The 23,344-nt window shown below is 41.1% G+C and overlaps 1 protein-coding gene across 2 annotated transcripts in view; it reads right to left on the bottom strand.

Annotated features, from left to right (window-relative positions):
• NID2 (nidogen 2) overlaps window positions 1-23,344 on the bottom strand; it is an 83,117-nt gene that overhangs the window by 35,197 nt on the left and 24,576 nt on the right. For both annotated transcript variants that reach the window (XM_068964462.1, XM_068964463.1), the window contains exons 5-8: window positions 20,003-20,152; window positions 19,333-19,578; window positions 17,869-18,069; window positions 16,335-16,565 (exon numbers count right to left, since the gene is read on the bottom strand). In XM_068964462.1, coding sequence (XP_068820563.1) covers window positions 16,335-16,565; window positions 17,869-18,069; window positions 19,333-19,578; window positions 20,003-20,152 — 828 coding nt within the window. The remainder of the gene's footprint in view (window positions 1-16,334; window positions 16,566-17,868; window positions 18,070-19,332; window positions 19,579-20,002; window positions 20,153-23,344) is intronic.

Raw genomic sequence — 23,344 nt, 5'->3', positions numbered from 1 at the left:
GCTGATGAAAGAAATCAAAGAAAACATAAACAGATGGAAAGATACACCATATTCATGGATTGGAAGAATCAATATTCCCAAAATGACTATACTATCCAAGGCAATCTACAGATGCAACACAATCAAATTACCAATGGCATTTTTCACAGAACTAGAACAAAAAAAGAAATCTCAAAATCTGTATGGAGACACAAAAGACCCCAAAGAGCCAAAGCATCTTGAAAAAGAAAAATGGAACTGGAGGAATCAGGCTCTTGGGCTTCAGACTATACTACAAAGCTACAGTCATCAAAACAGTATGGTACTGGCACAAAAATAGAAATATAGATCAATGGAACAGGATATAAAACCCAGAAATAAGTCCATGCACCTACAGTCAGTTAATCTATGACAAAGTAGGCAAGACTACACAATGTTGGAAAGACAGTCTCTTCAACAAATGGTGCTGGGAAAACTAGACAGCCACATGTAAAACAATGAAATTAGATCATTCCTTAACTGCATGCACAAAAATAAGCTCAAAATGGATTAAAGACCTAAATGTTAGACCAGACACAATAAAACTCTCAGAGGAAAACACAGGCAGAACACTCTCTGACATAAATCACAGCAAAATCTTTTTTAATCCACCTCCCAGAATAATGGAAATAAAAGCAAAAATAAACAAATGGGACCTACTTAAACTCACAAGCTTTTGCACAGCAAAGGAAACAATAAACAAAACAAAAATGAAACCCACAGATAGGGAGAAAATATTTACAAATGATGTCTCCAAAATTTACAAACAGCTTATGCCACTTAATAGCATCAAAACAAACAACCCACTCAAAAAATGGGCAGAAGATCTGAATAGATATTTCTCTAAAGAGAACATACAGATGGCCAATAGGCACATGCAAAGATGTTCAAAATCACTAGTTATTAGAGAAATGCAAATCAAAACTACAATGAGATATCACCTCACACTGGTCAGAATGGCTATCGTCAAAAAATCCACAAACAATAAATGCTGGAGTGGGTGTGGAGAGAAGGGAACCCTCCTGCACTGTTGGTGAGAATGTAAATTGGTACAGCCATGATGAAGAACAGTAAGTATGCAGGTTCCTTAAAAAACTTAAAATAGAGCTACCACAATGAGAGAATTGACAGAACCTTGTGGTTTAATGTTGGAGACACATTTAAAAGAGATACATACACCCCAGTGTTCATTGCAGCACTGTTCACAATGGTCAAAACATGGAAACAACTTAAATGTCCATTGACAAAGCAAAGGATAAAGAAGATGTGGCGTATATAATATACAATGGAATATTACTCAGACATTATAAAGAATGAAATAAGGCCGTCTGCAACAACGTGGATGGACCTGGAGAGTGTCATACTGAGTGAAGTAAGTCAGACAGAGAAGGAGAAATGTCACATGACATCCCTTATATGTGGAATCTAAAAAGAAATGATACAAATGAACTTACAAAACAGAAAGAGACTCACAGACTTAGAAAACCAACTCATGGGTGCTGGGGGGAAGGGACAGTTAAGGACTTTGGGAAAGTTATGGATAACTAACAAAAATCTATTGTACAGCACACGGAACTCTGCTCAATGTTATGTGGCAGCCTGGATGGGGGGTGGGTTTGAAGGAGAATGTATACATGTATATGTATAGCTAAGTCCCTTCACTGTTCATCTGAAACTATCACAGCGTCATTAATTGGCTATACCCCAATACAAAATGTTTTTGGTGTTAAAAAATAAAAGTAAAAAGTAAAAAAAAGAAAAGTAAAGTGACAAACACTAAACAAAAAATTATTCCTACAATTATACTAATACCACAAACATGACTATCAAAGAACATAATCTCAATTAACATCACAGTCCATAGCTTATTAATTAGTTTATAAGCTTTTTCATCTTAATTTAATGACAGTAGCCTTAACTTCTAATTTTTTTCTCTAACTCCTTAATCAGCATCATTATTAATTTTTAACAATATGACTCATGATTAACATTAATAGCTAACCAATTTCGCCTACTGAAAGAATCATTAGCTTGAAACAATATTTACCATACTAATTATATTAGAAGTGTTCCTAATTATAAAATTCACAGCCACAGAATTAATCTCATTTTATATTTTATTTGAAGCAACAGTAATTTCAACACTTATTATCATTACCCAATGGGGTAATCAAACAGAACATCTTGAAGCAGAACCTTCTCATTTTATACCCTAGTAGGAGTTCTTCTCTTAGCAGCACTAGTATATATTCAGATCATCTCAGGTTTGGGACCTCCTGGAAGTCCAGGGGTTAAGCCTCCAAGCTTCTACTGCAAGGGGCGTAAGGGAACTAAAGATCCTGCCTAGGATTCTGCATGCTGCACTGCATGGCCGAAACAAACAAAAACTGTCACAGGCTCACTAAATTTTCTAATACTTCAATACTGAACACTAGCAGCACCCAACTCCTGATTCAACATTTTCACATGACTAGCATGTATGTTAGCCTTTACTGTAAAAAATACTCCTCTCCAGCCTTCACCTTTGGTTACCTAGAGCACAGGCAGAAGCCCCCGTTGAAGGATCCATAGTCCTAGCAGCTGAACCAGTAAGATTCTGAGGCTGTGGTATATTGTGAATCACAACAATTCTAAACATACTAGCAGGTTTTATAACATACCCCTTTTTCATACTCTCCTTAGGAGGAATAACCATAACTAGTTCAATTTGTTTACACCAAACAGACCTGAAGGCACTGATTGTGTATTCTTGTCAGTCACACAGCTCTTGTTATTGTTCAGTTCAGTGGCTCAGTCATGCCCAGCTCTTTGTGATCCGATGGACTGCAGCACACCAGGCTTCCCTGTCCATCACCAATTCCCAGAGCTTACTCAAATTCATGTCATGTCAGTGATGCCATCCAACCATCTCATCCTCTGTCATCTCCTTCTCCTCCTGCCTTCAAACTTTCCCAGCATCAGCAGTTTTTCCAATAAGTCAGTTCTTCCCATCAGGTGGCCAAAGTATTGGAGTTTCAGCTTCAGCATCATCCTTCCAATGAATATTCAGGACTGATTTTGTTTAGTATTGACTGGTTGGATCTCCTTGCAGGCCAAGGGACTCTCAAAAGTCTTCTCCAACACCACAGTTCCAAAGCATCAATTCTTTGGTGCTCAGGTTTCTTTATAGTCCAACTCTCACATCCATACATGACTACTAGAAAATCCATAGCTTTGACTAGATGGACCTTTGTTGGCAAAGTAATGTCTCTGCTTTTTAATATGCTGTCCAGGGTCATAGCTTTTCTTCCAAGGAGCAAGCGTCTTAATTTCATGGCTGCAGTCACCATCTGCAGTGATTTTGGAGCCCCAAAAATAGTCTTTCACGGTTTCCACTGTTTCCCCATCTATTTGCCATGAAGTGTGGGACCGGATGCCACGATCTTCGTTTTTTGAATGTTGACTTTTAAGCCAGCTTTTTCACTCTCCTCTTTCACTTAACACCTTAAAGGTTATATAGGAGCCACAAATCTAATAACTGGCCACAACCTCACATCATCCATATTATTCTGCCTAGACAATTAAAATTATGAAAGAATTCACAGCCAAACAATAATTCTAGCATGAGGTCTTCAAACATTCCTCCCATTAATACACGATGACTACTAGCAAGTTTAACAAACCTAGCTCTAACCACCAACTATCATTCTAACTGGAGAACACTTGTGGTAGTATCATCCTTCTCATGATCAAATATCATGATTATCTTAATAGGAATTACCACAGTACAATAATTACTGCCTTATCTTCCTACACATATTAATTGTAACACAATGAGGCAAATAAACATAACATATCGGTAATATTAAACCATCATTTGCACAAGAAAATGCCTCATAACCTCTCACATTTTACCTTTCTTACTCCTATCATTAAACCCTTGAATCATTTTAGGGTTCTTATACTATAAACATAGTTTTTTAAAAAAACATTAGATTGTGAATCTAGTAACAGGAGACTAAACCTTCTTATTTACCAAAAAAGTATACAAGAACTGCTAATTCATGCTACCCCATATAATAGCAAGGCTTTTTCAAACTGAATAGTAGTTATCCCATTGGTCTTAGGAACCAAAAAATTGGTGCAACTACAAATAAACTAAACTTATTTACTTCTTTCACACTACATATTTATACTAACTGTATCAATTATAATAACAAACACCAACATCTACAAAAGTAATATATATCCATCCTACGTAAAAACAACTATGCTTCTATCACCAGCTTAATTCCAACAATATTTATTCGTATATGTCAAGAGATAATTATCTCAGTCTGAATTCTTAAATCATCACTTAGCTTCAAATTAGACTATTTCTCAATAATATTTGTTCCAGTAGAATTATTTCTTACATGATCAGTTAAGGAATTTTCAATATGATATTTAAATACTACTTTTTCTTATCACAATACTAATTCTTGTCACTGAAAACAATCTTTCACAACTTTTCATTGGGTGAAAAGAAGTCAGAATTATATCTTTCCTACTTATCAGGTGATGATATGGATAAGCAGACGCAAATATAGCTGCTCTTCAAACAATTTTATATAATCACACTGGAGACATTGGATTATATCAGTAGTATAATTTCTATTTAACTTAAACCCATGAGACATACAACAAGTCTTGATGCTTAACCTAAATCACTTACTCAAACCTACCTCTAATAGGACTTGCGTTGGCTGCAACTAGAAAATCTGCCCTATTTGGCCTCCGTTCGTGACTTCCCTCAGCAACAGAAGTCCCTACTCCCATTTTAGCCCTACTCCACTCAAGCACAGTAGTTGTAGCAGGGATTTTTCTACTCATTCACTTTTACCCTTTTTAACAGAATAATAAATTTATCCAAACAACATTATATTTGGATAAATATCACTACATTATTTACAGCAATATGCACTCTTACCCAAAATGACATTTAAAAAATTGTTGCCGTCTCTACTTCAAGCCAATTAGGCCTTATAATCATTAACAATCAATATTAACCAATCTTATGGAACATTTCTCCATATTTGCACACACCCCTTTTTAAAGGCCATACTGTTTATATGGTCTGGATCTCTTATTCATAGTCCAAATTACCATGAGTAACCTATGGTTTTTCCAATAGTCACGTATGGATGTGAGAGTTGGACCATAAGGAAAACTGAGTGCCAAAGAATTGATGCTTTTGAACTGTGATGTTGGAGAACACTCTTGAGAGTCCCTTGGACTGCAAGGAGATCCAACCAGTCCATCCTAAAGGAGATCAATCCTGAATATTCATTGGAAAGACTGATGCTAAAGCTCCAATACTTTGGCCACTTGATGCAAAGAGCCAACTCATTGGAAAAGACCTTGATGCTGGGAAAGATTGAAGGCAAGAGAAGAAGGGGACGACAGAGGATGAGATGGTTGGATGGTATCACCGACTTGATGGACATGAGTTTGAGTAAGTTCCAGGAGTTGGTGATGGACAGGGAAGCCTGGCGTGCTGTAGTCCTTGGGGTCACAAAGAATCAGACAAAACTGAGCGACTGAACTGAACCTTTATAATAACCACAATACCAATAAGCAGTGATACACCAGTAACAATTATCAATCAAGTACCAGAGCTGTACAACACCCCAATTCCTGTACCTCTTCATCAAAAAACTCAGAATTACTTGTATCATAAATAACCCAATTATCTAGCCCATTAAACTTAAACACAATCTCCCCTTCCTCACCATTTAACACACAAAATACTACTGAAAATTCTATCATCAACCTTGAAAGAAATATTCCTAAAACAGTCTTACTAGAGACTCAAACTTCAGAATACTTCTCAGTAGTCATAGCTGACATGTAATCAAATACTACTACTATTTTGCCTAAATAAATAAAAATACTATTAAACCCTGAAATGAACCACCATAATTCAACACAAGCCCACAACCAATACCACCACCTACAATCAGTCTAAATCCACATAATTAGGTGAAGGTTTTGAAGAAAACCCCGCAAAACTAATTACGAAAATAGTACTTAAACACAATGTATGTTATTGTTCTTACGTGGACTCTAACCATAGCCAATGAAATGAAAAATCATCACTGTTAATTCAGCTATAAGAACACTGGGGCTTCCGTGGTGGCTCAGTGGTGAAGAATCTGTCTGCCGGTGCAGGAGACACGGGTTCAATCCCTGGTCTGGGAAGATCCCACATGCCACAGAACAATTAAGCCTGTGCGTCCCAACTCTTGAGTCTGTGCTCTAGAGCCCCAGAGCCACAACTACTGAGCCCACATGTTGCAACTACTGAAGCCCGTGTGTTCTAGAGCCCTTGCTCCACAATGAGAAGCCTGCATACCACCAACTAGAGAGTAGCCCCTGGCTTCCCACCACTGGGGAAAAGCCCATGCAGCAACGAAGACCCAGCACAATCAAAAATTAATTTTAAAAAGAACATTAATGATCAGAATCCAAAAATCACTCCCATTAATAAAAATTATCAACAATGTAATTATTGATCTCCTAGCTCCATCAAACATTTCATCATGATGAAACCTTGGTTCCCGACTGGTTATTTGCTCAGTTCTACAAATCTTGACAGGTTTACTCCTAGCAAGACATTATACATCAGACACAATCATCACTTTTGCATCAGTAACACGTCTGCCAAGATGTAAACTATGGATGAGTTATCCAACATCTACATGCAAATGAAGCCTCCATATTTTTTATTTGCCTATTTATTCATGTAGGACAAGGCTTTATATTACTGATCCCACACTTTTTTAGAAACATGGAGCACTGAAATCAACTTATTTACAGTCATAGCTACAGCATTTATAGGCTATGTCATACTGGAGGACAAATATCTGAAGGGCAACAGTTATTACTAATCTCCTTTCAGCAATTCCAAATATTAGCACAAGCCTCATCAAATGAACCTGAGGTGACTTTTCAGTAGATAAAGTAAATCTTACACAATTCTTCACCTTCCATTTTATTTCTCCCATTTATCATCGCAGCACTAGCAGCTGTCCACTTACTATTCCTTCACAAAACAGGATCTAATAACCCCACAGGAATCTCATCTCATATAGACAAAATCCCACTTAATTCCTACCGTGCAATCAAAGGGGCTTCCCTCATGGCTCAGTTGGTAAAGAATCTGCCTGCCAATGCAGGAGACATAGAAAACCCAGGTTCAGTCCCTGAGTTAGGAAGATCCCCTGGAGAAGGGAATGGCAATCCATTCCAGTATTCTTGCCTGGAGAGCCCCATGGACAGAGAAGTCTGGCAGGCTATAGTCATGAGGTTGCAAAGAGCCGGACATGACTGAAGCAACTGAGCATGCACACATGCGTGCAATCAAAGACATCCTAGGTGCCTCATTACTAATTCTAATACTAATAACATTAGCAGTATTTTCACCACTTACTAGCAGGCCTACACAACTACACCCCAGCAAACGCTCTCAACACACCACTTCATATCAAACCAGAGTGATATTTTCTATTTGCAATTCTACAGCCAATTCCTAATAAATTAGGAGTATTGACCCTAATCTTTCAGTTTTAATTCTAGTATTTATCCCAATGTCTCACATATCCAAATAATGAAGTGTAATGTTTCGACCTCTCAGTCAATATGTATTTTGAGTACTAGTAACAGAACTGTAACACTGACATGATTTGGAGGACAACCTATAGAGCGCCCCTTCATTATTATCCAACAATTAGCATTCATATATTTCTTTTTAATTCTAGAACAATGCCAGTATGGCTTCCCAGGTGGTGCTTGTGGTGAAGAATCCACCAGCAACGTAGGAGACCTGGGTTCAATTGCTGCGTCAGGAGGATCCCCTGAGGAGGGCACAGCAACCCACTCCAGTATCCTTGCCTGGAGAATTCCACGGACAGAGGAGCCTGGCTGGTTACAGTCACACAGAGTTGGACGCGACTGAAGAGACTTAGCATGCATGCACACACATAATGCCAGTAACTAGCATCATTGAAAATAACCTCCTAAAATCAAGAGTCTTTGTAGTATATCTATAATACTGGTCTTGTAAACCAGAAAAGGAGAATAATACGTCTCCCTAAGACTCAAGGAAGAAGCTCCAGCTCCACCATCAGCACCCAAGCTGAAATTCTATTTAAACTAGTCCCTGAAGATTTGTTATGGGATATTTATAAGATTTACATTTACTAAGTATCATCTCAGTGTTAAAACAACCTCTTTTTACCATAAATTTCTATGTACTTCATGCATAACATGTATTACCACATTAATAAGTACAAATACATACTATACATAATATACTACATGTATAATTATTTGTTATTTACCCCACCTTATAAGCATGCACAGGAACCTACTGATAGTATATAATACACTATACATAAATTCATTATTTACTCCATGCTTAAAAGCATATATGTTATACTATTATTACATGGTACATATTATTGGGTGTACATAGTACATTAAGTCAAATCAATTCTAGTCAACATGTGCATCATATCCAAGAGACCACAAGTTTAATCAGCAAGTCACATGAAATCATAAACCCCTCTTGGCTGGCGTCCCTCCTCTTGTTCCAGGCCAATAACCTGGGGTGGTTTCTATTAATGTCTCAACTTCATCAGATATCTGGTTCTTTGGGACCTAAAATGACCTGCCCTTTCCTCTTAAATAAGACATCTTGATAGACTAATGACTAATCAGCCATGCTCACACATAACTTTGGTTTCATGCATTTGGTATATTTTTAATTTTTAAAGGCATGCTGTAAGTTGCTGTATAACACAGGGAGCCCAGCCTGGTGCTCTGTGGTGACCCAGAAGGGTGGAATAGGGGGGGCAGGGAGAGAGGCGATACACATACAATTATGGCTGATTTGCACTGTGGTACAGGAGAAACCAACATAACACTGTAAGACAATTTTCCCCCAATTAAAAATAAATGGAAAAAAAACCCATAAAGGGATGCTGTGACTCAGTTATGGCCATCTGAGGCCTTAACACAGTCAAATAAACTAAATGTTAATTGAATATTATTAAATATTATTTACCAACATCAACCACAAGGTGTTACTCAGTCAATGGTCACAAAACAAGGAAATTGCACACATGTACATACATGTACAGACTGAACAGGTAAATGACCTATTTAACAAACTCCCCTCATTCCACACTAAATCCCACGCTCTACAAGTCCTTAATGCCCTGTCAAACCCCCCAAACAGGGCAGAAACATATAAATACATAGAATTTAATCTATCCAACAATGTAATGTGCAAAATAAAATAGACCTAGAAAATAAGCATTAATCATACCAAAGAATTGCTTAGATATTTACTATTTATATAGACAGATATCTCCCAAGATCCATCAACCATTTTAATAAAAAGTTTAACACTAAATTTAGCATAAATCACACAAAACATTATATACATGTTACTTCACTATATAAACACAACTTGTCAATGTAGCTTAAAACCTAAAGCAATGCACTGAAAATGCTTAGATAAGTTTATCAATTCCATAAACACATAGGTTTGCTCCCAGCCTTTCTATTAGTTTTTTTTTTTAATTGAAAGATAACTGCTTTGCAATATTGTGTTGGTTTCTGCCATACATCAACATGAATCAGTCACAGGTATACATATGTCCCCTCCCTCTTGAATTTCCCTCCCACCTCCCACCCCTCTAGGTTGCCACAGAGCCCCAGTTTGAGCTCCCTGCATCATACAGCAAATTCCCACTGGCTATCTATTTTACACACGGTAATATAAATGTTTCCATGCTACGCTCTCCATTCGTCCCACCCTCTCCATCCCCGCTGTCCATAAGTCTGTTCTCTGCATCCACATCTCCATAAAACTACATATGCAATCATCCACACCCAATGAGAAGGCCCTCTAAATCACTAAGATTTAAAGGAGCCGGCATCAAGCACACTAACAGTAGTAGTTCATAATGTCTTGCTTAACCACACCCCCATGGAAGCCAGTAGGAATAAAAATAAAGCCATAAACAAAAGTTCAACTAAGTTATATTAACTAGGGTTGGTAAATTCCATGACAGCCACCAAGATCATACGATTAACTCAAATTAACAGAAATTTAGTGTAAAACATGTTAAAGAGTAATATAAAGTTAAATTTCAATTAAACCGTAAAAAGCCATAGCTAAATAAAAATAGACTATGAAAGTGACTAGTATTTCCTGACAACATGACAACTAAGACCCAAACTGGAATTAGATATCCCACTATGCTTGGCCCTAAATCCAAATAATTATAACAACAAAATTATTTACCAGAGTACTACTAGCAACAACTCAAAACTCAAAGGACTTGGCTATGCCTCACAAGCCTCTAGAAGAGCCTGTTCTATAATCGATAAACCCCACCAACTCTTGCTAATTCAGTCTATCTCCCACTGTCTCTAGCAAACCCTAAGAAAGGAATAAAAGCATAATTGTCACAAATAAAAATGTTAGGTCAAGGTATAACTGATGGGGTGGAAAAAAGTGGGCTGTATTTTCTATCTCAAGAATATATTTCTCACTACACGAAAGTTTTTATGAAAACTAAAAACCAAAGGAGGATTTAGTAGTAAATTAAGAATAGAATGCTTGAGTTTCCCTGTTGGTCCAGTGGTTAAGAATCCGTCTGCCAATGCAGGGGACGTGGGTTCGATCCCTGGTCCAGGGAAATCCCATATGCTTCAGGACAACCAAGACTGCGTGCCACACCTAGGAGCTCACGTGCTGCAACTATGAAAGCCCACGTGCCTAGAGCCTGTGCTCTGTACCAAGAGAAGACACTGCAAAGAGAAGCCCAAGAACAGGAACTAGACAGTAGTCCCCGCTTGCCACAACCAGAGAACGCCTGCACAGCAATGAAGACCCAGTGCAGCCAAAAGTAGATATTTGCTTCTTAAAGAAAACAGAATGCTTAATAGAATAAGGCCATGGAGCACGCATACACCACCCATCACCTTCCCCAAGCACTGTAATAAACACCAAGTATATGAGAAGAGACAAATCAGAACAAAGTAAGTATACTGGAAAGTGTGCTCAAGTAAGTCAAAACATGGCTTGAAGAAAAGCATCTAGTTTATACTTAGAAGATTTCATAATTTATGAATACTTTGAACTAAGTCAAGCCAAACCCCCACAAGTTTTACTAATATAAGCAAATTAAATAAAACATCCACTCAACATTTCAAGTATAGGGGACAGAAATTCAAAATATCTTCTGGCACTATAGAGAAAGCACAGTAAGAGAATAATGAAAGAAACATTAAAAGTAACAAAGAGAAAAGTTTACCCCTTGTATATTTTGCATAATCATTTAACTAGCAAACATTAACAAAGAGAAGTTAAATATCCTGAAACCAGAAGAGCTTCTTATGAACAAACTCATCTATGTAGCAAAATAAGATATTTAAGTAGAGGTGACAAGTCTAACGAGCCTAGTGATAGCTGGTTCTCCAGGAAAAGAATTTTAGTTCAACTTTTTAAATTACCAGAAAATTTAAAACTTTAATGTATTTTTAAATGTTAATATAAAAAGGTTAGATTTTAGAGGATACAACCTTATCTAGAGGTTAAAAACACCACCACAGTTGGCTTAAAGGCAGTCACCAATTAAGAAAGCATTCAAGCTCAATAACTTTATCTTAATACCAATAATAAGCAAACTGACTCCTAGCTTTATACTGGACTAATCTATTGTCCAATAAGGGCAACAGTGTTAATATAATGATGAAAGTAAAAGTCACTCAGTCATATCCAACTCTCTGTGACCCCATGGACTATAGCCTGCCAGGCTCCCCTGTCCATGGAATTCTCCAAGCCAGAATACCGGAGCGGGTGGCTGGTTCCCTCCCTTCTGCAGGAGATCTCCCTAACCCAGGGATGGAACCCAGGTCTCCTGCATTGCAGGCAAATTCTTTACCAGCTGAGCCAGGAAGCCCAAGAATACTGGTGTGGGTAGCCTATCCCTTCCCCAGCGGATGTTCCTGACCCCGGAATTGAACTGGGGTCTCCTGCATTTCAGGTAGATTCTTTTGTTTTTAAATTAATTTTAATTGGAGGTAATTTCTTTACAATATTGTGGTGGTTTTTGCCACACATCGACATGAATCTCCTGTGGGTGCACATGTGTCTCCCCATCCTGAACCCCCCTCACCTCCTGCCCCACCCCATCCCTCTGGGCTGTCCCAGAGCACCGGCTTTGAGTGCCCTGCTTCATGCATTGAACTTGCACTGGTCATCTGTTTCACATGTGGTAATATACACGCTTCAGTGTTATTCTCTCAAATCATCCTACCTTCGCCTTCTCCCACATAGTCCAAAAGTCTGTTCTTTACAATTGTGTCTCTTTGGCTGCCTTGCATATAGGATTGTCATTACCCTCTTTCTAAATTCCATATATATGCATTAATATGGGCTTCCCTGATAGCTCAGTTGATAAAGAATCCACCTGCAATGCAGGAGACCCTGGTTTGATTCCTGGGTCAGGAAGATCCACTGGAGAAGGGATAGGCTACCCACTCCAATATTCTTAGGCTTCCCTTGTGGCTAAGCAGGTAAAGAATCTGCCTGCAATGCGGGAGACCTGGGTTTGATCCCTGGGTTGGGAAGATCCCCTGGAGAAGGGAAAGGCTACCCACTCCAGTATTCTGGCCTGGAGAATTCCATGGACTATACAGTCCATGGGGTTGCAAAGAGTTGGACACAATTTTCACTTCATGCATTAATATACTATATTGGTGTTTCTCTTTCTGACTTATTTCACTCTGTATAATAGGCTCCAGTTTCACCCACCTCATTAGAACTGGCTCAAATGTGTACTTTTTTATAAGTGAGTAATATTCCATTGTGTATATGTACCACAACTTCTTTATCCATTCATCTACCGATGGACATCTAGGTTGCTTCCATGTCCTAGCTACTGTGAACAGTGTGCAGGTGGATTCTTTACCAGATGAGATATCAGGGAAGCCCTCAATAACTTTATCTTAAAACCAATAATAAGCAAATCAACGCCTAGCTTTATGCTGAACTAATCTATTGACCAATAGAGGCAACAATGTTAATATGAGTAACTAGAAATACTTCTTCTTACACAAACTTATCTCAGTAACTAACAATATACTGACATATGCATGCATGCTGTCACGTCAGTTGTGTCCAACTCTTTGCAACTCTATGGACTGTAGCCCGCCAGGCTCCTCTGTCTGTGGGACTCTCCAGGCAAGAATAGTGGAGTGGGTTGCCATGCCCTTCTCCAGGGGATCTTCCTGATGCAGAGCTCAAACCATAGTCTCCCGTGTCTCCTGCATTGGCACGTGGGTTCTTTACCACTAATGTCACCTGGGAAGCCCAATATACTGCTAATTAACAGCAAATAAACACAACTCAAGATTATTCAGTAATTATGCTATTAATCCAACGCAGGCAGGCACTCAAGGAAAGATTTTTAAAAAGTAAAAGGAACACAGCAAACAAAAAAAACATCACCTCTAGCACAACTAGTATTAGAGGCCCTGCCTGGCCAGTGACAACTGGTAAACAGCCATGGTGTCCTGACTGTACAGAGGTCCCATAATCATTCGTTCTCTAAATAAGGACTTGTATGAATGGCCACATGAGGGTTTTACTGTTTCTTACTTTCAATCAGTGAAACTGACCTCCATGTGAAGAGGCAGCAATAGCAAAATAAAACAAGACCCTTTGGAGCTTTAATTAACCAACTCCCGAGAAAACTAGCTAAACCACTAAGGGATACCAAATTTTTATATGGGTTGACATTTTTGGTTGGAGTGTCCTCAGAGAATAAAAATATCTCCAAATGACTAAAGTCTAGACTTACTAGTCAAAATATTATTCCTTATTGATCCAAAAATTGATCAACAGAACAAGCTACCCTAGGAATAACAGTGCAATCCTATTCTAGAGTTCATATTGACAAAAGGTCTATGACCTCAATGTTGGATCAGGACACTCTGAGTTCAGACCAGAGTAATCAAGGTTGTTTTCTATTATATAGTTCTTCCAGCGTGAAAAGACAAAGAGAAATAATGCCCACTTGAAAAAACTGCCATATACACACACACATATATATATATAACCAATTAATGATGTAATTTAATATATACAAAATATCACCCAAGAACAAAGTTTATTAAGGTGACAGAATCTGGTAATTGTGTAAAACTTAACCCTTTATAACCAGAGGTTCAAATCCTTTCCCTAACAAATGTTTATAATTAACATCTTAATATTCATCATCTCTATTCTTTTAGCTGTGACATTTCTCGCATTAATTTAGCCAAAAATCTTAGGTTATATGCAACTTCCAGAGACCAAATAGTGTCAGACCATACAGCCTATTACAACCTATTGCTGACACAGTCGAATTAGTTATTAAAGAACTACTATTCCTTAAGGAACCAGCTACATCTTCCATTTCTATACCAGTCCTAACTTTAACCCTAGCCCTAATCATATGAATTGCTCTACCCATACATTATCCCCTCATTAATATAAATCTAGGGGTAATATTTATACTAGCTATGCCAAGCCTAGCTCTATATTCCATCTTATGATCCAGATGGGCTTCCAACTCAAAATATACATTAATCAGAGCCTTAGTACAGTACACAATTTCATATGAAGTAACACTAGCAATTATTCTTCTATCAATCCTTTTAATAAATGGATCTTTAACCCTCTCAACCCTCATCACAAGAACATTTATGAATAATCTTCCTATCATGACCCCTAGCTATAATCAATTTATTTATTTCCACTCTAGCAGAAATTAACTGAGCCTGAGCCCCCTTTGACCTAACTGAAGGAGAATCTACACTCGCATTGGGTTTCAGTGTAGAACATGCAGCAGGCACATTGGATATATTTTTCTTAGCAGAATATGCCAACATTATTATAATAAATACTCTCACAATAATCCTTTCTAGAATATTCCACAACCCCCACATACCAGAACTACATACAACCAACTTTATTATAAAACACTATCCACAATTTCTTTGCTATGAACTAAAGCATCCTACCCTCGATTCCCATATGATCAACTAACATATCTACTCTGAAAAAACTTCCCACCACTAACACTGGCTCCCATGCCTATGACACATCTCACTACCTATTATAACATCAAGCATCACCCTCCACAAACGTAAGAAATGTATGACAGGGACTTCCCTGGTAGTCCAGTGGTTAAGAGTCTGCCTGCCAATGCAGGGGTCACAGGTTCAACATCTGGTCCAGGAACTAAGATCGCCCATAGCCCAGGGCAACCAAGCACATGCAGTGCAACCACTGAGCCCATGCACTCTGGAGCCCATGCTCCTCAACAGGAGAAGCCACCAAACGAGAAGCTCATGCCCCGCAACTAGAGAAAGCCCACCCACAGCAACCGACCCAGTGCAGCCAAATATAAATAGGAAAAATAAAGACAAAAAGATTCTTAAAAAAAAAAACTCTGATAAAAGTTACTTTGCTAGAGTAAGTAACAGAGGTTTAAACCCTCATATGTCTAGAGTCATAGAAATTGAACCTGCCCTTAAGAATTCAAAATTCGTGTTACCATATTACACTATATTCTATAGTAATGTCAGTTAAATAAGCTATCAAGCCCATTCTCTGAAAATGTTAGTTTATATCCTTTCTGTACTAATAAACGCCATCATCTTTATCATCATCCTAACAATCATTATCTCCAGGGCCATAACTGTAATGACCAGCCCCACTGACTACTTATCTGCATCCAATTCAGGCACTGGGTCTTTGTCCCACCTTGATTTGGTGAAATCCTTATCACCCTTTAACTAGCTTAAATGTCACTTCCTTGGGGACATCTTCCCTGAAATTCCCAACTAGGCTCACAGCACCCTATGCTTATCACTATCATAACAAATATTTGTCAGCATCATTCTCCCTCCTAACTTGGCCATGCCTTGATCACAGGTGTGTCCCCAACACAGATGTGCGCACACAATTGGGTGTTACAACAAACCAGCCTCATGTATGATGCTCTATTCCCGATCTTGGCAGGGACACTATCTAAAAGCCCCATTTCTACCTCTGTCTCAGCCTCAAGGACAGGATCCCGCTTTATTCATCCTTACAACCCAGCACCTAACAGAGCCTGGCACTCAGTTGCCCTTAGTAACCTGTGTAAATCGTTCCGAGGCACTAAAAAGGAATGGAGAGAGAAGGTTCAATGTAATTTTTTCCCAGTAAGAACAGAAAAGGGAAACCATACCTTCAACGGGGCCAATTTGATTGGTCACGGCGAATCTGAGCACTTTTTCTTCATCCGAGTACAAGGCAAAGACCCGGTCAACATTTAGCTGCTGGGTGACGGGGACGGCCCAGTGTCTGGGGGCATGCCTGCACACCTGGTAAGTGATGTTCTGGTGGATGCGGTAGGACCGTGTTTGGTTGATGGCACCAGACATGAGAGAGTAGGTTTTGGTACTTGTGGAGGTCACAGCTGCAACAGACATCATTCAGGCAAACAAGAACATTTGCAAATATTAAAACCAGAGGCTTTTTTTATGTGGGTTGAGTTTCTTGGCACAGTTTTTATGTAGTTGCTGGAGTATGTCCCCCTCAGAAGTTCCTGAGTTTAAACGGGAACCTGTGAGGCAACCCCAAGAACCGGAGTAAAAGTAAAACCAAAGCGCTGAGGGCAGGAGATATAAACCCTGCTGTCACTATTCACAAAGCATACACTATGTTATCTGCCAGCCATTCCCAGCACTCTATATGCACTGCCTCATTTACTCCTCACAGTAGCCAGTAAGGTGGACCCTGTCATCCTGTATGGAGAGCCTTACAGAGGTTAAGGAGTAGTTAAGAAGCAATCTAAGACACAAGGCTGGGAGCACAGAGTGGTAACTGGAATTCAAGTTGGCCTGACTCTACTTCCCAAGTTTTCAGCCAATCCATCCATCAGTGCACAGAAAAGAAGCTTTCCAACACCTTGCACTCAAGTCTGAAGGCTTCTGGGGAAAGGAAGTGTGGGAGAGCGTCTTTTATCTCCATCTGAATGCAGAGCAGGGAGGCCTGACAGTTTTCTGGCCATCAGTCACCGTGTGCCCAGGCCAGGTCTCTGCTGCCCATTCTCTTCCCTATGCCTTTTGCCTGATTTCATCATAGAAGAAGCAAAGGCACAATCAAAACCCTTGTGCTGCAGGACAGGAGCTGAGATCGGGGCAGCATCTTGAAAGCAGGTGGTGTTTTACAGAACACATCACACTTAACATGTCACCCACGTGAGACAGAAAGAAAGCGGGTTATTATTCTAGAGACGAGCAAACAGGCTCTCTGATGTAAGTGACCTTCTTCCCCAAATTCTTTAGACACATTATGACAAAAATTCCTATCTTTTGACTCCAAATTTAACAGTAGTTTTACAACACTGCAGCTCCAAACAAGGTTAGAGAACAAGTATAAATTCCAATAATCAGTACTTTTCCATGGTCCAGAGAGGACGAGAGTTAAAAACCATACATAATTATACCATCCCTTCCCACTCTGCAGACAAGGTTGTAACTGATTATATTATTATTACTTGCAAGTACTGGGTAGGGATGTTGACATACTTGTGTTACAGCCAGCACCTTTCTCACACTAACAAAATAACAAGAATAATCAAACCAATGTTGAACTCATTTCATGGGCCACGCACTGTTCTAAGGACCTTCCATGCAGTCACTCACATCAGCTTCATAACTATCTTGTGAGATGTGTACCATCCCCATTTAACAGATGTGAGAACTGGCGGCATGCACCTGAGTCTGTGTAGTGGTAGAGTTCCTTGTAGGGAGCCATGTGAGCGGAGAAGTTTGCTGGGATGTAAGGCACCTGGCCTTGAATGTTGGTCTTAATGCTCAAGTAGTTCTCTGGGTCCAGCCCCTCAGCAGTTTGAGTGATTCGAACCCTCTCCTCTCCTGGGTAGAAAGTAACTTCCACGTCATGGATAAAGGTAGCACCTGGAGCATAAAATAAAAATTCAGCCCAAGAGTGAAAAGAAGCATTGCAACTTTCAGCAATAATCACCACTGCATACTTCCACTTCCCAATTTCTGCTGCTGTTGGAGACAGTACCTAAGGAGATCTGATAACCAGGATAAAGTACTATCAGCTGTTGATTTCATGAGTTTCCCCAAACTTTCTGTTCAAGAGTGTGGTTCCATCCTATCCCATTTCACACTGCTTCTCTTTGTAGGAACTTGTTTTCTGTTAAAAATAAACCCCTATGAACATCCTTGATCTTTCTCTTTCTAAGGCTGCCAGACTTAGCAAAACCAAACAAAACTCCCCAGGACACCCATTTGTATTTGAATTTCAGATGAATAAAAAAACAGATTTTTAGTATAAGTTATGTCCCATACAATATTTGCAGCATACTTACAGAAATTATTCAAATTAATCAGTTTATCTGAAATTCAAATGTAACTAGGTATACTGTATTTTATTTATCTACTTTTGACTCAAGGTTTTATCAAACCTTGATTAAAAGCAAGACCCTACAAATAGCTATTGAGCTCTATAGCTGGAGGTGGGCAAAGAACTTCTCTCTCACACTTTATGTGTAATAAAGATAAATCCACTGGGGAACAAGGTGTACTGAGGTGAGAAGCCAGGATGTATTCCCTACACCCTTGCTATTAAAGGGTGGGCCTCAGACCAGAATTATAATCTCCTGGAAGCTCACTAGGAAAATAGGATCCCAGATACCCCCTGGCCCCCCTTCTCTGCACCTTTCTCCTCCCCCTACTTAATCAGAACCTACCCTTTCCTGAGGCCCCAGGTGATGTGCATGTGCGTTAAAGTCTAAGGAGTGCTGTCTATACCATTATAGGTACAGGTCATCAAGGGACAAGGAGGAAAGGCACCCTTCCCCATGAAGTGAAATCACCTCCAGGTGCCCTAGAATTTTCACGTGCATCCCTATTTGACAGATATGTGCATGACAACTCAGTTACGTGGGGTGTGACACACAGGCTTCAACAAATGGGGTAAGAGACCATGAATGATCCAAATGGAGTCATCCTGCTTCTCAGAACAACCTGGAAAGCATTTAGAAGGAATCATGGGGTCTTAGAAACAGTCCTGCAAGGCCAAACCATCCCCCACTACCTTGGACAGAACATGCCCGCCCGTGTGGCTCTGGAGCAAGTGAATCCTCTTCCACTGAGTGGAAACCCAAGCCTCCAAGCCACCAAAGCAGTGGTGACCACGGTCTTGCTCACCTGTGAGGCTGAAGCCGTTCTCCCAGCCTGGTTTTTCTAAAGCAAAGAGCCAGCCAAACAGACCTCCGATCGGCGTGAGTGGGAGAAGGGCCTGGGCAGCAGGCTGCGGGATGTGGCTGATGGCCGTGTAGGCTCTGCCGTCGTTGCCCACCACGTAAGCATGCAGATCCACGTCGGTGAAGTGCACGGGTGTATGGCCCACGAGGAGGTGCCCACTCACTTTCCCATTGACTCGATGAGGTGCCCCTGAGAGATAACATACCCTGTCAACCTTGACCATCATCCAAGCACACAGATAAAGCCACCCACCAACTCCCCAGTCTCCATCTTCAGCCCTTTCCCCAACTCCTTAACATCCCACTGGCCATCTAGGTACCAGACAGACCTACCTATCTGTCTCCTCCCATCCTCCCTCTCTCCCATCCACTTTGACTCTAACGCACTAGCAAAATGGGAGGAAACATTTCTGGTTAATCCTCAAATTGGAAAATCAGCTCAAACGTGTTCATTCCTCAGATACTTATGGAGCACCTGCAAGTTGCTAGCACTTTGATTCCAACAGTAGTGACACAATGTCCACAAGCAGAACTCACGGTGGCCGCTAGAAACAGCAAGTGGCAGGAACAGACCCAGAGCAGCCCCCTGCCCCAGTCAAGCCATCACCCCTCACCTTCAGGTAGACAGTGCTTCCCGTTCCCATAAAACCTGGACTGGCAGTGGCAGCAGAAACCCGTGGCGTAGTCAGTGCAGAAGGCATGCCGGGAGCAGCGCTCGTGGTTGTGTTCACAGGTCTCCTTGTTGGCAGCATTGTATGTGAAGACTGGAAAGTAAAACAAACTTGCATGAAAAGGACTGAGTGATTCTGGCGTCGTGGCTGCCAAGCTTCATCATGGACACAGCATCTGCTCCATAAAATCCATTTAGAGCGTAATAAACAAATGCAGTTTCGATGTTTAAGAGACAAGGATGACATTCAACGCAGGGGGAATGAACTTGCTTGGTCTTCTGGCAAGAAGCACTGCTGACTGCTTGCATCTGGTCTCCCTGCAGAGCTGGTGAGCACAGATGAGGCTGAGACCCTCTGTGTGGGGATAGGAAAGCCAGCCAGGAAGCAGGTCTTAGGCTGAACTGTACAAAACGGCCATTTTCTGGGTCAAAAAATGGCCAAAGGTCAGCAATTTTATATGGTTCAAACTACTAGCAATGAGTTTCTGAGAGGATGACGAAAGAGAAAAACTAACAAATGCGGTCTTATGTCTAACCATTCTTCTCTTCTTTTCGGTAACCCTGAACTTGAGAGGAGAATAACCTATAGCTTGTCTTACTACCCAGGAAAAAAAAAAAAAGTTTTTCTGAAAGAGAAGAAGGGTGTTAAAGAAAGAACACACATACACACACACCCCCTAAAGAACGTGCATGGAGAGGCAGGTCGAGATGGAGGAGGAGGAGCAGGGAACCCAGGCGTGAAAAGTTCTGGGCCTTCGCAGGGTTTCTTCGCAGGCCTTCAAGCGAGATGTCTGGGCAGTAGTGGAGAGCCTGGGCACAGGCACCCCTCTCTAGGAAGCCATGTGGCCCCAGGTAAGTTCAACGCTCCAGTAGCTGCCCCTTCCATCTCCTGCTTATTCTGCCCATTAAAAAAAGAAAGAGGACCATTTGTGCTGCCAAGAAAGAAAGGAACTGGAGCAGATTCCATTGTCACTACAGCAAATGGCCACGGAGCTAGGGTGTGGCCAGGGGGGCTGGCAGACAAGAGAAGGCTTTCTCCGGACACTGGGGACGATGCCAGTCCCGAGCACGGCCACCAGGAGGCAGAGCGGCTGTGCACGCCTCTGCCGCAGCATCCCCTGGAGCAGGACTTGGGCGGAGACTCCCCGAGCGGACTGAGAAGGGAAGACGGCGCAGAATCTAGGGCTAGACTCCGGAGCTGCTGTGAGGAACACGGATAACCTGCTCTTTGTAAAAACTGAGTGGCAGCTGCATTCCAGGACTAGGTCTGAAAAGGAGGAAATGGGAAGGGGAGGAAGAAATGGAAAACCCAATACTTACCCAGTATTCCAGAAGAGAACACAAGACAAAACTGGGGGGCGGTGGGGGGAGGGGGCACCTCCATAGAAGCTAACAGTGGGCCCAGCACAAAGACTTGTACCAGCAAGTGAGGATACAGCCAAGTGAGCATCGAAACAGTGCCTGATAAATGCCAGGTACTTTAAATGCCAGGAACTTAATTTGTTCAGTTTGCACAAGAGCAGGGACTTTTTTCAAATTCCTATATGCAGATAAACAAGTTTTGGCACAGATCAAACTGACTCTCCTAAAGTCACACAGGTGGCCAGCGTGGGATCTGAACCCAGAGACACTTGCTCCAGATTCTTAACACCTGCACCTGACCACCAGCTGGTGGGGGCCAAGGACGTCTAACCTGAGAGCCAGGCAAAGGAGCTGGTCAGGTAACCAGCGTTAATCAACATAGACTTCGACCAGTAGAGTCTGAGTCACACTTCATGTATCAGACCGAATGGGAGAAGACAGCAGAGATCCCCCAGAGGGCTCTCTCCCTGACAGGAAAGCACAGGGAAGAGAACTGAGCAGCAGCAGCCACTTCTGGACAGTGTTTCCAGGTTCCTTTGAGAAAGCAGAGAGCTGAGGGTTGGCAGGACAGACGATCTTGACTCAAGTGGAATATCTGACTGGGAACAGAAAATAAAGTTGGTGAATCAAGATTTGGTACTGGGCCTTGAGCACATGGCTGAGAAATTCCAGCTTGTTAAAAATAGAAAACTAGGCATCACTCTGAACATTTGGGAAAAAATAAGAACAGGAAAGTGACACAAAACTCAGTGCAGAAAAACAAAACAGATAATAAAAAAGATTGTAAAAGGTGGCTATGAGGAAAAAAACTATGCATCATTATTTACCATTGGTTTAATAAAAAAGAGGGGAGGAAAGCCCAGTTTGAGTAAAAATAAATGAATGTAACTTGTCAAAATCTCCGATTCCTCCAGCTCAGAAAGTCATGACTAAAGTGTTAAGAAGCGGCCCCTGGAAGGACTGGCACACGTGTGAGTGTGTTCATGGCTTCAGCTGCCATCAGGACCCTCCTCTCCTGGAGCATAAGGGAACTGGGTGGCAAAGCATCCACGTCAGACACTCAACAGCAGCCTGGCTCAGATGGCTCCACGGAAACCACAGAGATGTAGAGTCTGTTTCTTCCTCTCCAAAATCAGGATGACCCCACACACACACATACCCCTCATCACCAGAAATCACACTGTTTCTCAGCGTACTTCTGGATGCAAAGGTGAAAAGGTGATCTGATGCAGGACTAAAGGGTAGTCATCTTCAGGAAATTCAGGTTAAAAAAAAAACTTGGTATAGATGAGCCTATTTCCAGGGCAGGAATAGAGATGCAAATGAGAGAAGAGGTATGTGGACACAGGGGGAAGGGATGAATTGGGAGATTGGGATTGACACAGATACACTACCATGCGCAAAACAGATAGCTAGCGGGAACCTGCTGTAAAGCCCAGGGAGCTCAGCTCGGTGCGCTGTGATGACCTAGAGGGGTGGGATGCAGGTGGAGGGAGGCCCAAAGAGGGAGATGTGTGTGTGTGTATGTGTGTGTGTGTGTGTGTGTAGCTGTTTCACTTCATTGTACCACAGAAACTAATGTTGCAAAGTGTTCGTATTCCAATTTTCAAAAACACAGTTCTGCCATCACATTAATAAATGATGGGTTTGTATTCAGTTCAGTTGCTCAGTCGTGTCCGACTCTGTGACCCCACTCTTTGAGCCTGCCAGGCTCCTCTGTCCATGAAATTCTCCAGGCAAGAATACTGGAGTGGGTTGCCATTTCCTTCTCCAGGGGATCTTCCTTACCTAGGGATTGAACCCATGTCTCCTGGATTGCAGGCAGATTCTTCACCATCTGAGCCACTAGGGAAGTCCTACAGATGTGTAGAGTTGGGTTAATTGAACTAAACTACTAGGCGGAGGCATAGCTACGCTATGGGTA

This window comes from Capricornis sumatraensis, chromosome 2 (assembly GCF_032405125.1).
Source record: "Capricornis sumatraensis isolate serow.1 chromosome 2, serow.2, whole genome shotgun sequence".
Lineage (NCBI taxonomy): Eukaryota > Metazoa > Chordata > Mammalia > Artiodactyla > Bovidae > Capricornis > Capricornis sumatraensis.
This window is presented reverse-complemented; position numbering and strand designations above follow the sequence as displayed.